The sequence below is a fragment of the Protomyctophum parallelum genome (assembly GCF_964188405.1).
Source record: "Protomyctophum parallelum genome assembly, chromosome: 4".
Taxonomy (NCBI): Eukaryota; Metazoa; Chordata; class Actinopteri; order Myctophiformes; family Myctophidae; genus Protomyctophum; species Protomyctophum parallelum.
Genome location: NC_139700.1, coordinates 5,317,066 through 5,337,032, shown reverse-complemented (window position 1 = coordinate 5,337,032; position 19,967 = coordinate 5,317,066). Strand labels below are relative to the sequence as shown.

Below are 19,967 nucleotides of genomic sequence, written 5' to 3'. Positions count from 1 at the left end.
TTATCGTTTATGTACTTTGATTGCTCAGTATTGTTTATAATGTTCAAATCAAAAGCTACCATTGAATGCGTCATTTTAAGTTTCAGTAAATGTTATGCAATCAATGATGCAACACTTCACAATGTATTGTAAAATGTATTTTATTCATGATACAGGAAGATTAGTTCCCAACAAAAGGGGGAAGATACAGTTTAGATCTTTACGTGCAGTATTTGTCCCATATTAATGACGTTTAGCTTCACATTCACAAACGTACAGTTGGATGCCATTATTCACACAGACTTCATACATATATCGTATTTTAATTGTCATATTTCAGAGTTGGTTTGAATTCGACTCGGGGCCCTACCCCTTCTTAACCCATTCTGAACGGGAACCCATTTTGGTGTTAGCATCATGTTATGCTTTAGCTATTTAAAAATAGCAGATCTACAAGCTCATATCGCGCCACCGAGTGGCGCGATACGAGCTTGTAGGTCTGCTATTCTTTGAAAAATCGACACTTTTAGAATCTGATCTCAGGTCAGAATGGGTTAATAATGAAACTGTCAGGATGTAATACGACATTTATAGAATCTGATCTCAGGTCAGAATGGGTTAAAACATATAGGTCAAGGTCACTGAGATCAGCTGACCAGCTGCTGCTTGCCGGTCCCAAAATGCTTAAGAACAGTGGAGCTGTAGCCCCCACAACAACCAGCCATGGAACGAGTTGTCCATATCAGGCTGGCACCCACCCACACTACCAGTATTTAAAACGCATCATAAAACTTGTCTTTTTAACTCCATGCCTTTTAACAGTTTGAGAGTTGTAACTATGTTTCTTACAGTCTTATTGTTCTTGACGTTTTTTTAAACGTGTCTTGGTAAACCCGTGCTGTGTGCTTTGTAAATCTGCATTGGAGTTTGACAAGCCTCTCGCACGGTATGATAATCTGTAACCTTGCCTTTGTGTTGAGGGCCATCCAGCAATGACTCATTTTCATGTTTGTATTGTATAGAATAATATTTATGTACTTTGATGTGATCCGTTATCGTTTATGTACTTTGATTGCTCAGTATTGTTTATAATGTTCAAATCAAAAGCTACCATTGAATGCGTCATTTTAAGTTTCAGTAAATGTTATGCAATCAATGATGCAACACTTCACAATGTATTGTAAAATGTATTTTATTCATGATACAGGAAGATTAGTTCCCAACAAAAGGGGGAAGATACAGTTTAGATCTTTACGTGCAGTATTTGTCCCATATTAATGACGTTTAGCTTCACATTCACAAACGTACAGTTGGATGCCATTATTCACACAGACTTCATACATATATCGTATTTTAATTGTCATATTTCAGAGTTGGTTTGAATTAGTTTAGGCTTTCCAGTTCGGGTAAACGACTCCTTGTTGGAATACAGTGTGAGTGAGCTTGTAAAACCAGCTGCCAAACCTTGTTGATGTTTACAGTACAAGAAAGTAGATTCAGACATTCCCTCCAACTGATTGTCATTCATCCTGAGCAGCAGTGTTTGTTGTTGCTTGAATCCCTGTAGAGCTCTCTCTCCCTCTTTCTACTGCCTCATTCAAATGGGTAGTATGGATGAGACTTCAGTCTATACAAAGATACATGGCATTAGTCTGGTAGAGAGTGTACTGTACATAACCCCAGAGCACCAGTGTTGGGAAAAGTTACTCAAAAACATATATTAAAAGTAACTGGTTACGTATTACTTATTTCTTTTCTCACCCCCAGTAATTGCGTCTTTTGTCCCCAAAAGTCTCACACTACCCAGTTTGTTCCGGGCGGTTTAAATTTAAGGCCCAACCCATCCACATCCGATAATTCATACGTACATACAAGTGTGCATCATTTCCGACATGTCACCCTTTTTAAACCTATCTTCATATAATTGGTCCTCATGACGGCACCAATCTACTCACTCTCGACGCTCTGTGTCTCAGGAGAGCTGTGGACAGTTCAGAAACCTGCCTACCGGTGGCATAAGCAGTTGGCAGTTTTGATCATTTCAACAAGATTTCTATACTGTATATTTTTCCCCCCATTTTATTAATGCAAAAACCACGGCTTCCATCTCAGCATTCTAACTTTACAGGAAGGGAAAGGCTGTAGTTTAGCTTAGAATCCCTGTTGATGTCGTTCGTAGGCAGGTTTATGAAAATGGACTGGAAATGTGCCATCTTATAATTTTCAACATTACAGAGCTAATTGACAAATTTAGCAATTTGGTGTGCTGTAAAATGCAGTAAAATCACGGTTAATTTAACTCTAAAATAATATAGCCCACACACTCATACCATATGCTCTAATACAATTTATTCTCTTCATCAGGTCAAAAAACGGACGAGCCTATAGGCTCAGAATGACGGTGAATGAATTGTGTTGAAGCATAATGCAGGTTTTTCTCTGAAAGTGTACAAATAATCGCTCGCTCAATCACAAGACAAACATCCAGGGCTGTGTGTGGTCTTACCCATTGTGAATGCAGGCCTTCCATCCTCGGTTAAGTGCTCTCATTGCCTTCATGTCATCTTCAGTCAGACTGAAGTGAGAGATCTGAACACAAGAACATGTGAAATGTGAGCATTTCTATGTTCTATTGTATTAACTCAATCGGTTAATATTGACTGTGATACTAGTCCACTTCAACTGAGAATACTATGGCAACCTGATGCATTAAAACCCACTTATACTTTAAGACCTGTGACCTTTAACGGCCAATTCACATACAGTGACACACAATGCAGGAAGCGTCAGACTGAGTAGCGAGTTTCAATGAAGTCTATGAAGATGAGGATGTATTTCATTAAAAGCCAAAGGTTTAAGCTCTCAAATGTTTGTTTCATGTTTACGTCTGCTGCGGAGGCTGAGAAATACCTATACTTCTTTTGTCAAATCTTTCAGAAAACTATAGTTTTAGAGGTCATTTACAAAAACGGCTGTGTGAAGTTTATTTATATTTTCATCTGCCTAGAGTTGTTGTGCTGTGGTGTTTTATTTGCCAATATGAAATGTGCGAGATCAAAGTACGAAGCACACATGGATCAGATTAAGAAGTTGTTTTTCAAACTGAATTTGATGTGAATGAACTCTGTCGTACTATCTACACCACGTACGCCACGGACAACGAGGTGGCACCATGCCTGGTTTGTGTTGTACTAAGAACACCTTCATGTCAATGTGGCCTTTATTTTGGGACATACTGTACTGTAGTGTACAGTTGTACACTCGGTGGAACAAATCTGACCTTTTTTCCAGGAAAATTAGGGGAAACCCAGCTGTATGTAGGACAGAAGAAATCCTGCTGACTCATGAATCTAGTACGAACGGCTCAGAAGGAAATAGGAAGCAGTGGCAAAGGGATAACGAGAGGGGTTGAAAACAGAAGTAGAGAGAACGAAATCAAAATTCACGGCTGGTAAGAAGAAGGGAAGGGAGAGCTCTTCACCTTGGTGTTTTCAAGGATGTGATGAGGTTTGTCGCTCTTGGGGATGACAGAAATGCCCTGCTGCACATGGTACCTCAGTAACACCTGAGAAGACAGCACAACAGTCAGCCATGGTTGTCATTGTTAACGAAAACTACGGAAATAACGAAAACTAAAATTGAGGGGGGGGGTTGGGAATCGTTACGGGTACAATAAAACAATAATAAAAAAACAAAAACGATAACTATAACTGACACTAACAACACTCAAACGAATAAAAACTGAGCATAACAAAACAATTAAAAACTAGCAAACTCACTAAAGGAAAAATAAAACTGAATTTATATGGGGGAAAAAAAATACTAAAACTTAACTATAATGAAAATTCCTAAACTATGATAACCTTGACCACACACACACTACACACAACCTGTGCAGGGCTTCGTCTGTGTTTCTTGGCTATGTCTCCTATGACGGGGTCCTCCAGAAGCTTCTCTGGGTCAGCGTCTCCTCTGTGCCTACAGGACACATGAGAAAGAGACAGGATGCTAGACGATCTGGGATTCATCGGATAGAAAGAGCTGTTTCAGCATACTGCAGTCAGTGGTGGGAAATAATTACTGTAGTAAAAGTATCAATTGTATCAGGTACGGTCGCCCATAATCCATCTCGCCATCAATTATTTTACGCCGACCGCTCTGTGCCACGGTTCTTGTATTCTTTATTTGAGAATAAAGTTAGAATAAGGTTAGAAATAAGTTTAGGATTAGGCATAGTTTTACTGGGGTTAAGGTTAGGAATAAAGGTTAGGTTTAATCGTTTAAGCATAATTACTTTATAGTTACTTTAGGAATACCAGGCCGAGCAGTTCCACTGGCTGTACACCCGGGGCGTGATGGTAAATAGGTGACTCGTCTGGTATTCGTATCAATACTGCTCTATAAAAATGCTCTAATTCAAAATGCACTTGAGTAAAAGTACAAAAGTATTGGTATCAAGATGTAGGCTCCCATGGTGTCTGCTTGCTATAGGGCCGAGCTTACTCCACTTGCCTCTACACTTCATAGACTATAGACTGCCTTGGATCTAGGCTTATTATCCCGCCCTCAATGTCTTCACATATTGTACAGTTAATATAAAACGCATTATTCAGGCACATTTCAGCCACCTCTTTTTGCCCATTATATGTATACCCATCTTAGGTAACATCTATGACATTGCAAAGATGTTACCTATCATGCTACAGGCCACAGGTTTCTGCATTACACCTTTTTTTTCTCTTATTTATTTATTTTATTTCTTTATTTTGGGGGTGCATGCCGGCCGAGCTTCTAGCAATTTGAATTGCCACTGATCAATATATTGAGCAATATACTGTACAGTATAGTGTACTTCAAACTTGTTCACCTGACCGCAGTTGCAGTGGCCTAATCACGCTCCTGTGAATTTTATTTGGCTGCCTCTGTATGAAACTCAAACTTGAATTGCAACCATGGACAGGGCTGTCATGGCTGAAGTGGTTAAAGTATGTTTTGTATTAGTAACTAAAGTTTTCAAAGTGGAGTAAAAGTACAATATCTGCCTCTGAGAAATGTAGTGGAGTAGAAGTAAAAGTACTGAAAATTGGAAATAAAATTCCTCAATTGTACTTAAGTACAGTACTTAAAGGACTAAATGTAAAGGAGTAGATGTACTTTAAGTTACTTCCCACCACTGGTCAAGGGAGACTATGCAATACACTGTTCTTCCTGTTCAAACTGCCTTACATCCGCAATATGCAAAACCTTGTTTCAGAAAGTGAAATGAAAGGAGAGAGACATGTTTTCTATACTCATCGTCAGTGTTAAGTTATACTGTACTGCAAGTTGCCTCACAGTTCTGGGGGTCTTGCCGGGGACCCAAAGGGGCTGTAGGCGGTGAGGGCGATGTTCTTGGATTTGCAGAAATCTATCAGTTCAGTCTGCGTCAAGTAGGGATGAAGCTCCACCTTAAAGTGTGTGACATCAAACAGCATGTAAGAATATAGAACAGTGGTTTTCAACCCTTTTCATGTTGAGGCCCATTATTTATTTAGCATTTGATCTACGGACAACCATTTGATGACTCATACCAAAAACAAAGATAATATTTTGTCCACAATTCCATGCTGTATTGTGGTCCTATAGGAGAGATAACAGTTAACAATTCTTATAACATTCTCTAATTGTGTAGACGTCTTATAAATTAATGTTTAACAATAATTTAACACTTGAGAGTGTAAAATGAAACCAAATGGACTCTTACGGGTCCATTAACTTTCGTTACCAACTCCATCATTTTGCTGGGGACCACCTGGAACCCGCTCAAGGACCACTGGTTGAAAACCACTGATGTAGAATCTCAGCTGACCACAGAGTCTCATGTCTACAGTTTTGTTATTTCCCTACCAATTGTCCCTAGTGAAAATAGCATATTTGTTGCATGGATATTTTCGTTATTTATGAACGTGGGTCTCCTGCAAAAGTGATGAAATTCTGAGCTAACTACTGAGCTTATAGAGCGGCAGGCTCTATAATGCTTGCTTGAGAAATACAGATTGGATAAAATCTTCACACAAAAAACATTACATAATAGAGCTTTAAGTTAGGAATCACGGGAAGTTGTAAAGGTGGACATCTTCTGAATGGCTATACAATACGGATGTATTGTGTGGAAAACACTGTGCATTTAAACAGTACATGAGCACCTTGAGGCTTACTTTAATATGCTTAACAACAGCATAATGCCCCCCTGATTTTTGCCACATAACATAACCGATTACACCCCTAACAAAAGCTTAAATTATATAAAGAATGTTGAAGTTATACATATTGATTAGTTGATTGATTGATTCATTAATTGAATACTTCCTTAACATGCTTATTAACAGTACAGGTATAGTCAAAGGTTATGCTAAAAGGATAACACAAAAAGCCCTCTATGCTCCATTGTGGTCCTTTGTACTCAATTCATTGTATCCAAGTTTTTACATGGCGCCACTTCCGAATTGCAGCCACCTGTAAGTGTTCTTTTAGAGCGGTTTTGAAAGAGAGTAGGGATTCTCACTTCTTGATGGCTGTTGGTAGGGCAATCCACATTTTGGTGGCATACCAGGAGAACAAATTGAAACCCTTGTTCGTGCCAAATCTGAGTTGAACGTGATTTATGGAGCTACCTTTGGTGTTGTGATTGTGGACTTGATTGATGTTTTTGAAGTGGTTAGACAGGTACATGGGTATCAATGAGGTGTAGTGTATCTTGTAGACCAGGCCCATTGCAAGTTGCTGTACTCTACCCTGAGACATTCTACCCTAACAAAATGAACCGGGGTGAGAATGGTTTCTAGATGGAAGGCCAAGCAGTAGCCTCACCAGTTTGGACTTTAGCTAGATCGTTTTTAGTTTGTCTATGGAGTCGAGCTCCTTTATGATATGTACCTGATTGACTGCAGGGGGGACTTTGGACAGAGCCAGAAGTCTCTCCAGCTGCAGCACAGTGAAGTTGGACACACCGATGCTCTTCACTTTGCCTGTTGCCTGCAGGGCCTCCATGCCCTGCAACACACATCACAGCAAACAGTAGAGTAGACACACAGACAGTCCACACCCCACACCACCCAAACAGCAGACAGTAAGACACACAGACAGTACACACCCCACACCACCCAAACAGTAGACAGTAAGACACACAGACAGTACACACCCCACACCACCCAAACAGTAGACAGTAAGACACACAGACCGTCCACACCCCACACCACCCAAACAGTAGACAGTAAGACACACAGACAGTCCACACCCCACACCACCCAAACAGTAGAGAGTAAGACACACAGACAGTACACACCCCACACCACCCAAACAGTAGACAGTAAGACACACAGACAGTACACACCCCACACCACCCAAACAGTAGAGAGTAAGACACACAGACAGTCCACACCCCACACCACCCAAACAGTAGACACTAGACAGTAAGACACACAGACAGTCCACACCCCACACCACCCAAACAGCAGACGGTAAGACACACAGACAGTCCACACCCCACACCACCCAAACAGTAGACGGTAAGACACACAGACAGTACACACCCCACACCACCCAAACAGTAGACAGTAAGACACACAGACAGTCCACACCCCACACCACCCAAACAGCAGACAGTAAGACACACAGACAGTACACACCCCACACCACCCAAACAGCAGACAGTAATACACACAGACAGTCCACACCCCACACCACCCAAACAGCAGACAGTAAGACACACAGACAGTACACACCCCACACCACCCAAACAGTAGAGTAGACACACAGACAGTACACACCCCACACCACCCAAACAGTAGACAGTAAGACACACAGACAGTACACACCCCACACCACCCAATCTTTGCCGTGGGTCTCTTTCTCAGCCACTCGGCCAACTAGGCTACATACAGGCTGAAATTGAACAAAAATCTGCATATCGTTGCTGTCGGGAGGAAACCACCGAACTTTTTTGTTGCATGAATCAGCGCTATTGAACACCCTTTACGTCTGTGTGTCGTTTCAAAAATATTGAACCAATGCAAAGTAGTAAAACGTGCTTCAGACAAAACCTCTTAACTTACAATATATAAAGTCACAACACCAACTTTGATGAGGCAGTGTTGCTTTGTTTTCAAAATATCAGGTTTTCTTCATATCCTGAAAAATGTATGTTTTTAATTTCATTTTGGAGTTAAGTGGTTTCTTCCAGACAGCAGAGAGAGAGAGAGAGAGAGAGAGAGAGAGAGAGAGAGAGAGAGAGAGAGAGAGAGATAATAGAATAGAATTTACAAGTACAAGCAACAAATCACCATTAAAGCGCCACTGTGGTTCATTAACCATTGTGAAGTGAGCGGTGCCTTGGATTACGTACTCGTTGCGTCACTGAAATAGACTAATGGACACAGTAACCACAGTAACCGTGCTGAAATAGACACCCACACACACACATGGTCAAATGGTGGAGCGGCTAAGCACCGCGGCAAAAACATAGAGGAGATGAGGAAAGGGAGAGAATATCTAGATCAACAGAGCCAGAAAGATCAGAACAACCAATAGACAGAAAGATATGAACACTGATGGAGATGGAGAAGAAGTACGATGCTTCCTTACCCTCCACACATCTAGATAGTCCACGTCAGAAGAGAGCAGCTCTCCATCTTTCACTGGGAAGAGCTCATCTCCCACTTTCTAGAGAGACATATTATATCACAGCATCATGGAAGGTCTCAGGTATAAATCCAAATGAGCCAAGATTTCCACATACAAACTTATTAACTTATATCTGAATGTCTTATCAACAGTGGTGGAAAGTACATTTACTTAAAGGAGCTATAACATAAAATTCAACTTTTTCCATTTCTTTTGTGTTTTTGGGGCTCCCATGTGTGTTTTCTATCCCCACAAATAACCACTTTTGAACAATCAGGCTTTCATATCATATAGGTGCTTTAATGGAAATTGCTCTCAGGAACAGCTCAACTGATTTTGGTCTCATCGTGATGTCACCAATGTCACCCTACTTTGTATAATTCCTCCTTCTTCAGACTTCAGTTCCAAATTTGCATTTCCACTTTGTTTACAATGTCCACCATTGTTGATTTTCCATGCTGGCATGGAATGGAAACAAGCCTGGTTTTATCTAGCATCAGTATTATAATGACTCAAATATTAAATAATCTGCATATCAGCACCCCCACCACCTCAGGACATTGTGGTATTGCAGCTAAAACTGCGTTCAAAGTCCAGAAAGAAATGACAAGGCCTGGTTATATCAGAGTGGTGATTGAGGCTCAAACCATTAGAAATAACTTTGATGGACATAGACAATATGATATTAAATATTAAAAGCAGTTTTTAAATGCATGTTATTTGCACTTTAAGTACTGTATACTCGGGTAGAATTTTGAGGTATTTGAACCTTACTTGAGTATTTCCAATTTCCAATGCATTTTCCAATGCTATTATTACTTTTATTTACATCTCAGATCCAAATATTGTACTATTACTCCCCTATACATTTATTTTACAGCTTTATAGTTACTAGTTATTTTGTAGATTTGGATTATTATTACATTTCATATGCATATTACATTATACATTTTGGCCATTTGATATGGTTATAGCCAATCTACAAGCTCACAATGTGCTGCGAGCTTGTAGCTCTGCTATTTTCAAACGCTTTGTATTCATTTGAAAACCTGAAACGGGACATGATGAGAAATGTGACTAATGTTTCCAGCACTGCTTATATCTGCAGGTCTTATCAATAAGGTTGGATCACCTTAAGGCCGACTGGGAAGTGCACCAGATACAGGTCCAGGTAGTCGAGCTGCAGGTCTTTCAGGGACTTGTCTAGGCAGAGAGGGATGTCCTCTGGCGCATGATGGGTACACCACAGCTGTAAGGAGGGCAAATAATTAATATAATCTCGTGTTTCTTGTCTTTGGCACACTGTGGTAAAGCTCTAAACACGAGATATCTCGTGAATGGCTACATTACATGCGTCGGCTTGGAGTTGTTATTGGTGACTCCTGTAGGACTACACCATGCAATGCAATCAGTGGCTTAGGATCAATAAACTTGTATGAAAAGGTATTAAATACACCTGTCCAAAATGTGACATTGTAATTGGCTGACAATATTAGTATGACAATACTGACAATATTAGTATGTAATTGCGACTTTTCCAGTTACTTGCGCAAGCAGAGCACGCAAGTAATAGTTTTGCCCGGCTCGTATGCACCGTCCCAGCCAACCCGACACTTTTGATGCGTATGCACCGTCCCAGCAAATTGTCTCTCAATGATGACGTAAGAAATATGTGGATTAAATGCCAGAGTGTAATTGGTTTTCGATGGTGACGTAATGACGATATGTTTTAGTGTTGGGAGGATTAAAGGTAATGCTCCTGTGTATACATGTATGTAATCTGGGGCCACTGCCGTATCAGGCACAATTTGCTGGGACGGTGCATACGCATCAAGTGGCGGGACGGCTGGGACGGTGCGTACGGCGCAAAGTAACCACAGTATACCGCTAATCAATTTACAAATTAATTGGTTGACAGTTTGTAGCGGTCGAAAGTACTTGCGCGCTCTGCTTGCGCACTAGTTGGCCATTTATGGCCTACTAGTGTGCAACAAGCAAGTATGCAACAAGCAAATAAGCAGAGTGCAGTTCTAGTTACTATTATTATTACATTTATCATCCTGGCCTCTAATCCATTCACCTCTCACCTTACTCACGATGAACATGTCCTGGCGCCTGATGATGCCTTGCTTCATCTTGGCTTGCAGGGCTTTGCCAATGTCCTCCTCGTTGCGGTAGCTGTAGGCCGTGTCTATGTGGCGGTACCCTGCTGCGATGGCCGTCTCCACTGCCCCCTGGACCGACGTGCGGGGCAGGTGGGAGGACTTAAAAGTAGTTAAAAGGACACAAATAATTAAATGAACGTGTGACAAGCTTGGGGATGTCTATCAAAAGGTTGGTGTTGGTCTCACGAGTTGCCAGTGGCGACCTTCATGTGAAATGTATAGCAGGTGGTTAGTGGATTCTAGATAAGTGTGAAACCATTCTATCAAGAGCTGTGTCCCACCTGATTTCTTTTTTTTACATGAAACTAAGTTGTTTACTACTCTAAATAGTGCAATTATGCAAGAATAGTGCAGCAAAGTATCTTTAATTATCACACATTTCTCATTGGTTGCAAGCAGTGTCATCAATATGTACATACACGGACAAATGTGTCCATGGCAAAGACTTGTTCGTTTGTTTTACACACTATTATAATGTTATTTTGATCATAATACCCAATTACTGAATGTCAAGTCTCCAGGTTTTCTTCAGAATATGACACTGAATTAATACGACATTATGGCACATTTATGACTCCAAGTACGCTACTAGTGGTTCTCAAACAGTTTATTTGCAAGGAAAGAACCCCCATAACAGTTCGAGACCTATTATATAGTCATTCATAAGGTTTTGGTCATTTTGTATGCCTGTAGTAAAAAAAATATTTTGACAGAAATGTCCACCACAAGCCAACATGGTGATGACCCCTTTGATGCAAGGCATAGCTAGCTCAGAGAGAGAGAGAGAGAGAGAGAGAGAGAGAGAGAGAGAGAGAGACTGAGAGGGGGAGGGAGAGAGAGAGAGAAAGAGCGAGAGAAAAAGACATACAGACAGACTTCTAGAGAAGGTGAGATTGTAGAGTGCATTAAACTCAGATAAAGCAGTGTGTCTAACTTCCATGTCCCCAGACCCAAAGCAAGCTATACCTTCCATGTCCCCAGACCCATAACACGCTACCTTCCATGTCTCCAGACCCATAACACGCTACCCTCCATGTCCCCAGACCCATAACACGCTACCCTCCATGTCCCCAGACCCATAGCAAGCTACCTTCCATGTCTCCAGACCCATAACACGCTATCCTCCATGTCCCCAGACCCATAACACGCTACCTTCCATGTCTCCAGACCCATAACACGCTACCCTCCATGTCCCCAGACCCATAACACGCTACCCTCCATGTCCCCAGACCCATAACACGCTACCCTCCATGTCCCCAGACCCATAACACGCTACCCTCCATGTCCCCAGACCCATAACACGCTACCCTCCATGTCCCCAGACCCATAGCAAGCTACCTTCCATGTGCCCAGACCCAGTATGGGCATGCGTGTGCCGTCATTCAGCTCTATGGTCCTCCTGTTCACCTGTGCGTCCTCCACCTCCATGACGTGTGTTTACTCAAACAGACCTTCGAGCAACACCCAATGAGACCTTCCTTCTGGAGTTGTTTTCACACTCACACTTACACACAAGCGCACACCCATGCACACGTACACACACACACACACACACACACACACACACACACACACACACACACACACACACTCACACTCTCTCTCTCACACACACGTGCACACACACACACACACACACACACACACACACACACACACACACACACACACACACACACACACACACACACACACACACACACACACACACACACACACACACTCTCTCTCTCTCTCTCTCTCTCTCTCTCTCTCTCTCTCTCTTGCTGCCCTTTCCTGTTCCCCTTTTCTACTCTCAAGCCAGCACTGTCATTGCTCTCTTCCTCTTTTATCTCCCTTCTTTAACTCTTCTTTGTCTGTCTGTCTGTCTGTCTGTCTGTCTGTCTGTCTGTCTGTCTGTCTGTCTGTCTGTCTGTCTGTCTGTCTGTCTGTCTGTCTGTCTGTCCGTCCGTCTTCCTTATCAGGTGAGTAGTTAATCATTGGACCAGGCAAGAAGTACTTCACCCCCATGCATGGACTGTTTGTGTGTGTGTGTGTGTGTGTGTGTGTGTGTGTGTGTGTGTGTGTGTGTGTGTGTGTGTGTGTGTGTTCAGTGACTAGCCATAGTGGAATGGCCGATGGGGGAGGATATTGCAAAGGTCACCTTTCTCATAGGGGCAGCGACAGATACATGCATAATGTAGGTGGGCGGGGCATGTCAGGTAAATTATAAAATATGTTATTTTTTCTGTAGCTTTTTTCCCACCGCGTTATACTTCTTGAACAACAGGTGGTGATGTAGTATCACCAATGGTGTGGACAGGCATATTCAGGAACAACCAAATGCACCTCAAATACACCAGACAGACAATCTCTCTCAAGTCATATAGGTCATTCCAATCAATCAATCAATCAATCAATCAATCAATCAATCAATCAATCAATCAATCAATCAATCAATCAATCCAAAAGTGTGAATGGAGTTTCTAGGTGAAAGTGACCTTTTGACGTGCCATAGAGCTGCCATTGAGCCCCATTATAAACGTATCAAATTTGAAAGCACTATATATTTCTAAAACTATGAAACATTTCAAAGATTCCTTTTCAGGCAAACATGTCCACCCCACCATAAGATGAACCTAAGTAGTCTAGAATGGGGTTGCTAGGTGTAAGTATGTAGGACTAGTAGGTAGTAGCATGCCAAAGTTTGTGCTTTTGCCATAGAGAATGCATTGGGCGTTTAAGTTAAATAACTCAGAAACTACAAAACATTTCAAAGTAAAAGGTTCCAGCATGTGTCTCCACAGTAAGCTGAATAATCTTGAGTTGTGTGTGTATAGGTCACCATGATGTATTATAAGCAGTCAGTCAAGAGCGCATTATAATGCCCTGGCTATGAGTGCCCTCAATGCATTATAGATGTGGTCTTCATGAGTATTCAAGAGCATCGATAGAACCCTTGGACTTAAGTCATTATAATGCATTATAAGTGACATTATAATGTTTTATGACTGTTGATATAGTGCTTCAGAAAGCATTATGAATGCATTATGCACTATGAATGCCCTCATAATGCATTGTAAATGTGGGCTTCAATAGTTTTATCTGAACAGTGGCACATTCAGATCCTTGACATTTCCACATTGTTGGTGCATGGTGAAATGCATGATGAATCTGCACCACCCTCTGTGTGCTGCTCTCCTCTCCTCATTCATGAATCAACAGTGTTGCTTTTCCACCTTGCATCCACCCTGCATTAGTCTGCTCTGTTTGATTGAGCCCATCCAGCCTTGTGGCTGCAGTGATCATGTTGAAAAAGAAGCACAGCTAGTTAGCAGCCAGAGACACTAGCAGTCACAGGTTTAAATGAGCATGCAATTTGGGTGATTTGGAACCCCCCCCCCCCGGTCCGCCCCGGTAAGATGTCCACATGCACGCACAGTTAACCCCCAGGGGTTAACTGGGGACAGGGAGGAACTCCTTATTGGTCAGCACACTCTAGGATTATCACAAAAGAAATTTAAGAAATAAGTGATATTTGAATTAAGTGATTAAGCCATCATCCTATCTGCCATGCAATAGCCCTACTAGAGGAGGGGAGGGGTCATGGTACATTTATTGTACCTGCAGTGAATTTGCATTTATTGAAGTTGGTATTTAATGATAGTAAGTATTGGACTTTACTACACTCATCCTCACACCTACACCTGTTTACACCTACACCTGTTTACACCTACACCTGTTTACATCTACACCGGTTTACACCTACACCTGTTTACATCTACACCAGTTTACACCTACACCTGTTTACACCTACACCTGTTTACATGTAGTATTGGACTTTACTCCACCCGGCTATCCTCAGCCTACACCTGTTTTACACCTACACCTGTTTACACCTACACCTGTTTACACCTACACCTGTTTACACCGACACCTGTTTACATGTAGGCCTAGTATTGGACTTTACTCCACCCGGCTATCCTCAGCCTACACCTGTTTACATCTACACCTGTTTACATGAGATATCCTCACGTTTACATGCAACATGTAAAAGGTTTAAGTAGGCCTACTTATAATGCAAATGTTCAAGTGATTCATGCTATGTGCCTATTTTGTTATTTCACTTTGATATTTTGAGCACACATATTTTTCAGACAATGATTGTGCCTGTTATTGCAATTTATTGCCTCAATACAAGTCAAGTTGCCTCAAACATTATGGAACAATTAAGAAGGGAGATGTAACACACTGCATGTATTTAAACCACCACAAGATGGCGCTGTAGCAACAACAGACCACCTGTTACACTCCACACTGTGCAGTCTTGCAGATCAAGTCCCGCGAGACTTTGGAGTTGAATTGATGCGTGAGATCCAAGATGGCGGAATAAACAAACCTATAAACCCTTGGAGTATAAGCCTGATACAGACAGACATCCACAGACACACGTCCTGTTTATTAATATAAGTGTTTATAACCAACCAAAGGGTAAAATAATGCATGTGAGTGCGTGCGTGCGTGTGTGCGTGCGTGCGTGTGCACACAGCTGTGATGATCAACAGTGGATGATCCAATCACTTATCACTCTGACCAACGGACCAATGACGGACGGACTAGTTGAACAGGTGACCGGATCCAGTGGGCGGAGCTTTGGATTTAAATAGGAGCGGCCATGATGTTTCCCAGCATGCTGTTTGGTTTGGGATCCAGGTTGTTTCACTGCATGCTTTCTGGGATCCAAGCTGTTTGTTCCAAGGTAAGAAGTGTTTGTTTGATAAACATGGTTTTATCCTTTAACACTGTTATTGTTAAACATTAGAGGATTTATAGGACTGTTTATTGTTTAAACATAAGAGGACTTTATAGGACTGTTGTTTATTGTGACACTAAATGGACGACAATGTCAGGAATGTTTGTCCTTTTAGGCCTCATTCACACATAAAGAACACATGTTCTGTTGCCCTGCCTGTTTGCTGGCCGCCTCAATGCTTTTCCAATGGGAGGCACATGGTTTGACCAAACACTTGTGTTTGATTGCCCCCCAGAACACAGCCATCAAACAAATGTTTGCTCAAACCATGTGACTTCCATTGGAAAAGCATTGAGGCGGCCATCAAACACAGACAAGACGGTGTTTTAAGTGTGATCGCGGCCTTAGAGAAGGAAGCAAACATACAAACAAACCATGGTTCCCAACAGTGGTGGAAATTAAATCATTACCTTTACTGAAGTATAGTGTAGAAAATATACTATTATTTGGAAACTTAACTACTAGTTACTTTGTAGATTTGTATTATTACTAAACATACTAGCCTACATTGTTCATTTACCACTACAGCCATATTTTGGCCATTTGAAAATGGCTGATCTACAAGCTCACAATGCTTAGATCTGCTATTTTCAAAAGGTTTTTTTCTGTTCAAAATGACCAAGTATGCAGAATGTCCCATTTGATATGTTTAAGTACATTTTGTTGCCAAAACCTTTTACTTTCTACTATCATGGTTAAAATAGTTTAAGTTATATTGGGTTTGTATAGGAAAGGGGCGGGGCAGCTAAAATTAATATTGAATATCTAAATACTGAATCAAGCAACTTAAAAGCTGTCTGCTGTGTTCACTTAAGCCTGAGTAAAGGATAAAGTGAAATGTCCTTTTAATATTACATGAATTTTACAATGTATGAAATCTGGATAAATAGTGTAATGTTGTTTTTATGTGTCTTACAGGTTAATCATGTGACCTTGGTGTCATGTGTGACCTTGGATGGGGTCATCAGGAGATGGCTGGTATTGGTAATGGAGTGTCTACTCGGCTGAGCTGAAACATATAACGGTGTCAACGAACGCTCCCTGAGATTACGAGGCGTACGGTGCTCGGGACGTATTGTGCCATACAACCTACGCGGCTCTATTAATACCGGCTATCTTCAACCGAGCGACGGAAGGCCCCCCACGGTACGTACCTGGATTACATGTGGCTGTAGTAGAAACTAGGGCTGTGTCACCATTACATGTTAAGTTGACCATTCATTGTCATACATATGATTGCGATTAACACATGAATACAAAGTTAAAAATTCTTTATGTCTTTTAGGCTTCACAAACAAGCTACACAAGTCCGATATGACTAATTATATGCATTCATTACTTTTATACTTTGCCAAAAAAGGGAGAAACACTTTACTGAGGTTTTTATGTGTTTTTAGTATTTCAAAGTGTCCATGATGTCATGGACATCATGGACTGTGGAATGTGATTGCTTTTGGACCTGTAAATTACAACAAAACTAAGGCACTGGTGTGGTACTACTGGTTTACCAGAATGGGGTTCAACTCCCTGCGGTGCCCTCAATTTGTTGTATTTACATGGTTCCGTTTCTGCTCATTGTGTTTCCTTTTCATAGATGATACAGTTGGGTTAAAAGTCTATTTAGGGACCAAGCCCAAAGGGACTCTTGGTCCCTTTTTCTCTTCTCCTTCCACCAAAAAATGGCAGTTCTGGCTGAACCGTTCTATCGGGTTTTTCGCAAAACAATATGTGACCAAATTTGACTCCCATTGGAATGTTTAGAATTTTTGCTTTTTCATGTCATATGAAATCAGGGAATCATGGCTTCAAATTGATGTATTGGTGGTTCAGTTTGGCCCACCAGTTTTGTAGATATGGCTTATAGAGTAATGTCTTACAGAAAACGGCGAGTTGAGAAAAGGGGCTTGAAAGGATCACTTCTGTGGTCTCTAGCATTACACCTAGCTACATGTTTAAGCATTTATTACATGTCGATTTCAGCTTTGACACTTATTTAAGACGTACTCTAGTTAGTATGTGAAGAGTCTGCCTGTGCTATTGACTGATTTTGAAGTTTTCCTCTGGTGACAAGCTGGTCACATACTGTATGGTAGCTTTTTTTTCTTTTTTTTTGCTCCCGATCCGATTCCAATCATTTGAAAATGACGATTGGCCCTGATTTCGGATCACCCCATCTGATCGGGACAACCTCTAGAGGGCAATGCCAAACGGTGAGGACATGAAGCCCACAACCATTGGCCAATGGGTGGCCCTATAGCACTCAACTGAAAATGCAAACTTTAAACGGGCATAGCTAATGAACCGTTTGACAGTATAACCATGTCTCCTCTTGCCTCGCTTTCGTGTTCTGACTTTTGACCTTAGATCACCTGCTATTTTGAATTTTATCTCTCCTCCTGGGATCTTTGATCAAAATGCCCAAACATTTCTACACGAACTTTGGCCCTATACCGATACATCGGAAGGAAAATAAATCTGTCTAAAAAAAGCTCATGAAAGTCCTATCCAAATGAATTAGAATAGACTACTGATTTATTTTTATTTTTTATAAACTATGTCGACCATCTGAAAAGTGTATTGTACAATACAGTATTGGCACAGACAGGTAGTGCTTCTCCCAGTTAGAAGCATAGAAATGCAGGCAAATGCAACTAGTAACTGTAATAATAATGAATGTAATGGTGTAAGATGTGGTATAGCAATGTTGTCAGATAATGTATGAGAATATTAAGATATTTTTTAGTAATCCATGGTCGTTCTCTGTGAGGAGGCAGTGTCCACCGTCACACTTTTGATTGGCCCCTGTGAAGAGGCGTGGTCCACAGTCACACTTTTGATTGGCCCCCGTGAAGAGGTGTGGTCCACGGTCACACTTGATTGGCCCCTGTGAAGAGGCCGGGTGCACTGTCACACTCGGCTGTCAGTTGGGGGCTGTGGGACAGTGGGTCCATATTAGAGGTCCATAACTGCAGAGTTCCACACATCAGTCTGCCATCGCGCAAATTCCAGCTTTTCACAAGATAAACTTTTATTTTTATTTTTTAATGAGGTTATAGTACATGCAGACTCCACATACTAGAGCATGTCTGAAATAAGTGTCGGAGCTGAAATCTACATGTAAAAATGAAACATGCTTAAACATGTAGCTAGGTGTAATGTTAGACCACAGAAGTGAACAATTCAAGCCTGTTTTCTCAAATCGCTGACATGACAAGTGTGTGTAGCAAGGTTATAATAGTTAACTAAAACGAAAACTAGAATTAAAAAAAACATTTTAGTTAACTGAAACTAAACTAAAAATTAAACTAACTAAACTGAAACTGTATTGTGTGTTCACAAAACTAACAAACTAACTGATTATAGAAAAAATACCCTTAGTTATAGTTTTTATCAATATTTATATGCATTTGAAATTTATAATATAAACCTTTTAAATTAATTTACTCATTTCTCCAACAAGTTTTACGGCTGTTTTCAGCACCGTACGGCAGCATGTAGCCACACTAGACGTTGCTTGTTTACATTCTGCACTGCCTGAAACTGCCTGTTACTTGGAAAATCAACCGTCTTAAGTGAGTGGTTGCACCACTCAAAATGGCAAAAGTTGGAAGAAGGAGACAGTCCAATGTGGGAGAGACGCAAGGAAGGGACGAAAGGAAGGGTATAGGTCTATTATATAAGAATCAGGCATTTGTGGAATGAGCAACACAGCTAAATGTGTGGGTAGCACACATTTGCCAAAATGGCAAGTGGTTGGTATTTATTCACCCTTGCCACAACAGCTTGGTTTGGATGACAACGCTCGCCCCGTAGAGCCAGGATCACAGAGTACCTCCAAAATGTAGGAGTGGAGAGAATGGAAATGCTGTGAGTCCAGACCTCAACCCAATTGAACACTTGTGGGATCAGCTTGGGCGTCCTGTAAATGCGACCAACAGAACCAAGTGTTTTTTCCTTATTACTGTGGGAGAGTGCAATCATCCAATCCACTAAGCAACTCAAAGCAAGGGTTGGTATACCAACCATTTGCAATTTTGCCAAATATTTTGGGGGAGCTACCCACCCTCTTAGCTGTGTTGCTCATTCCACGAATGCCCGATTCTTACAATCTATACAGACTATACTTCGTTGTACAGGTGACAACGATTAAAATAATATAAAACATAATACCAAATGGTATCATCAAAGTGGAGAAATAAAGGACCAAAGTTACATTTCTGAACTTTTAGAGTTTGTATTTTTAAATGGTATATTTTTTAGGTTTTATTACACAATACTTATTGATCTTTTTAAATCATAAACCAAAACTATTAACCTTGGTGTGTGTGTGTGTGTGTGTGCAAATTCCCAAAAGATAATTTGTTTATGTA

The 19,967-nt window shown here is 41.1% G+C and overlaps 2 protein-coding genes across 2 annotated transcripts in view; one reads left to right on the top strand and one right to left on the bottom strand.

Annotated features, from left to right (window-relative positions):
- hsd17b12a (hydroxysteroid (17-beta) dehydrogenase 12a) overlaps positions 1-19,967 on the top strand; it is a 344,773-nt gene that overhangs the window by 146,007 nt on the left and 178,799 nt on the right. The window lies entirely within an intron of this gene.
- LOC310857472 (aldo-keto reductase family 1 member B1) lies at positions 627-12,281 on the bottom strand. The gene is made up of 10 exons (XM_083763165.1): positions 12,144-12,281; positions 10,728-10,904; positions 9,773-9,889; positions 8,602-8,679; positions 6,895-7,011; positions 5,314-5,426; positions 3,870-3,957; positions 3,461-3,544; positions 2,486-2,568; positions 627-1,606 (listed from the first exon to the last, which is right to left on the bottom strand). Exons 1-10 carry the CDS (start codon positions 12,231-12,233, stop codon positions 1,573-1,575), a joined length of 981 nt encoding a protein of 326 aa, XP_083619291.1. The 5' UTR covers positions 12,234-12,281; the 3' UTR covers positions 627-1,572.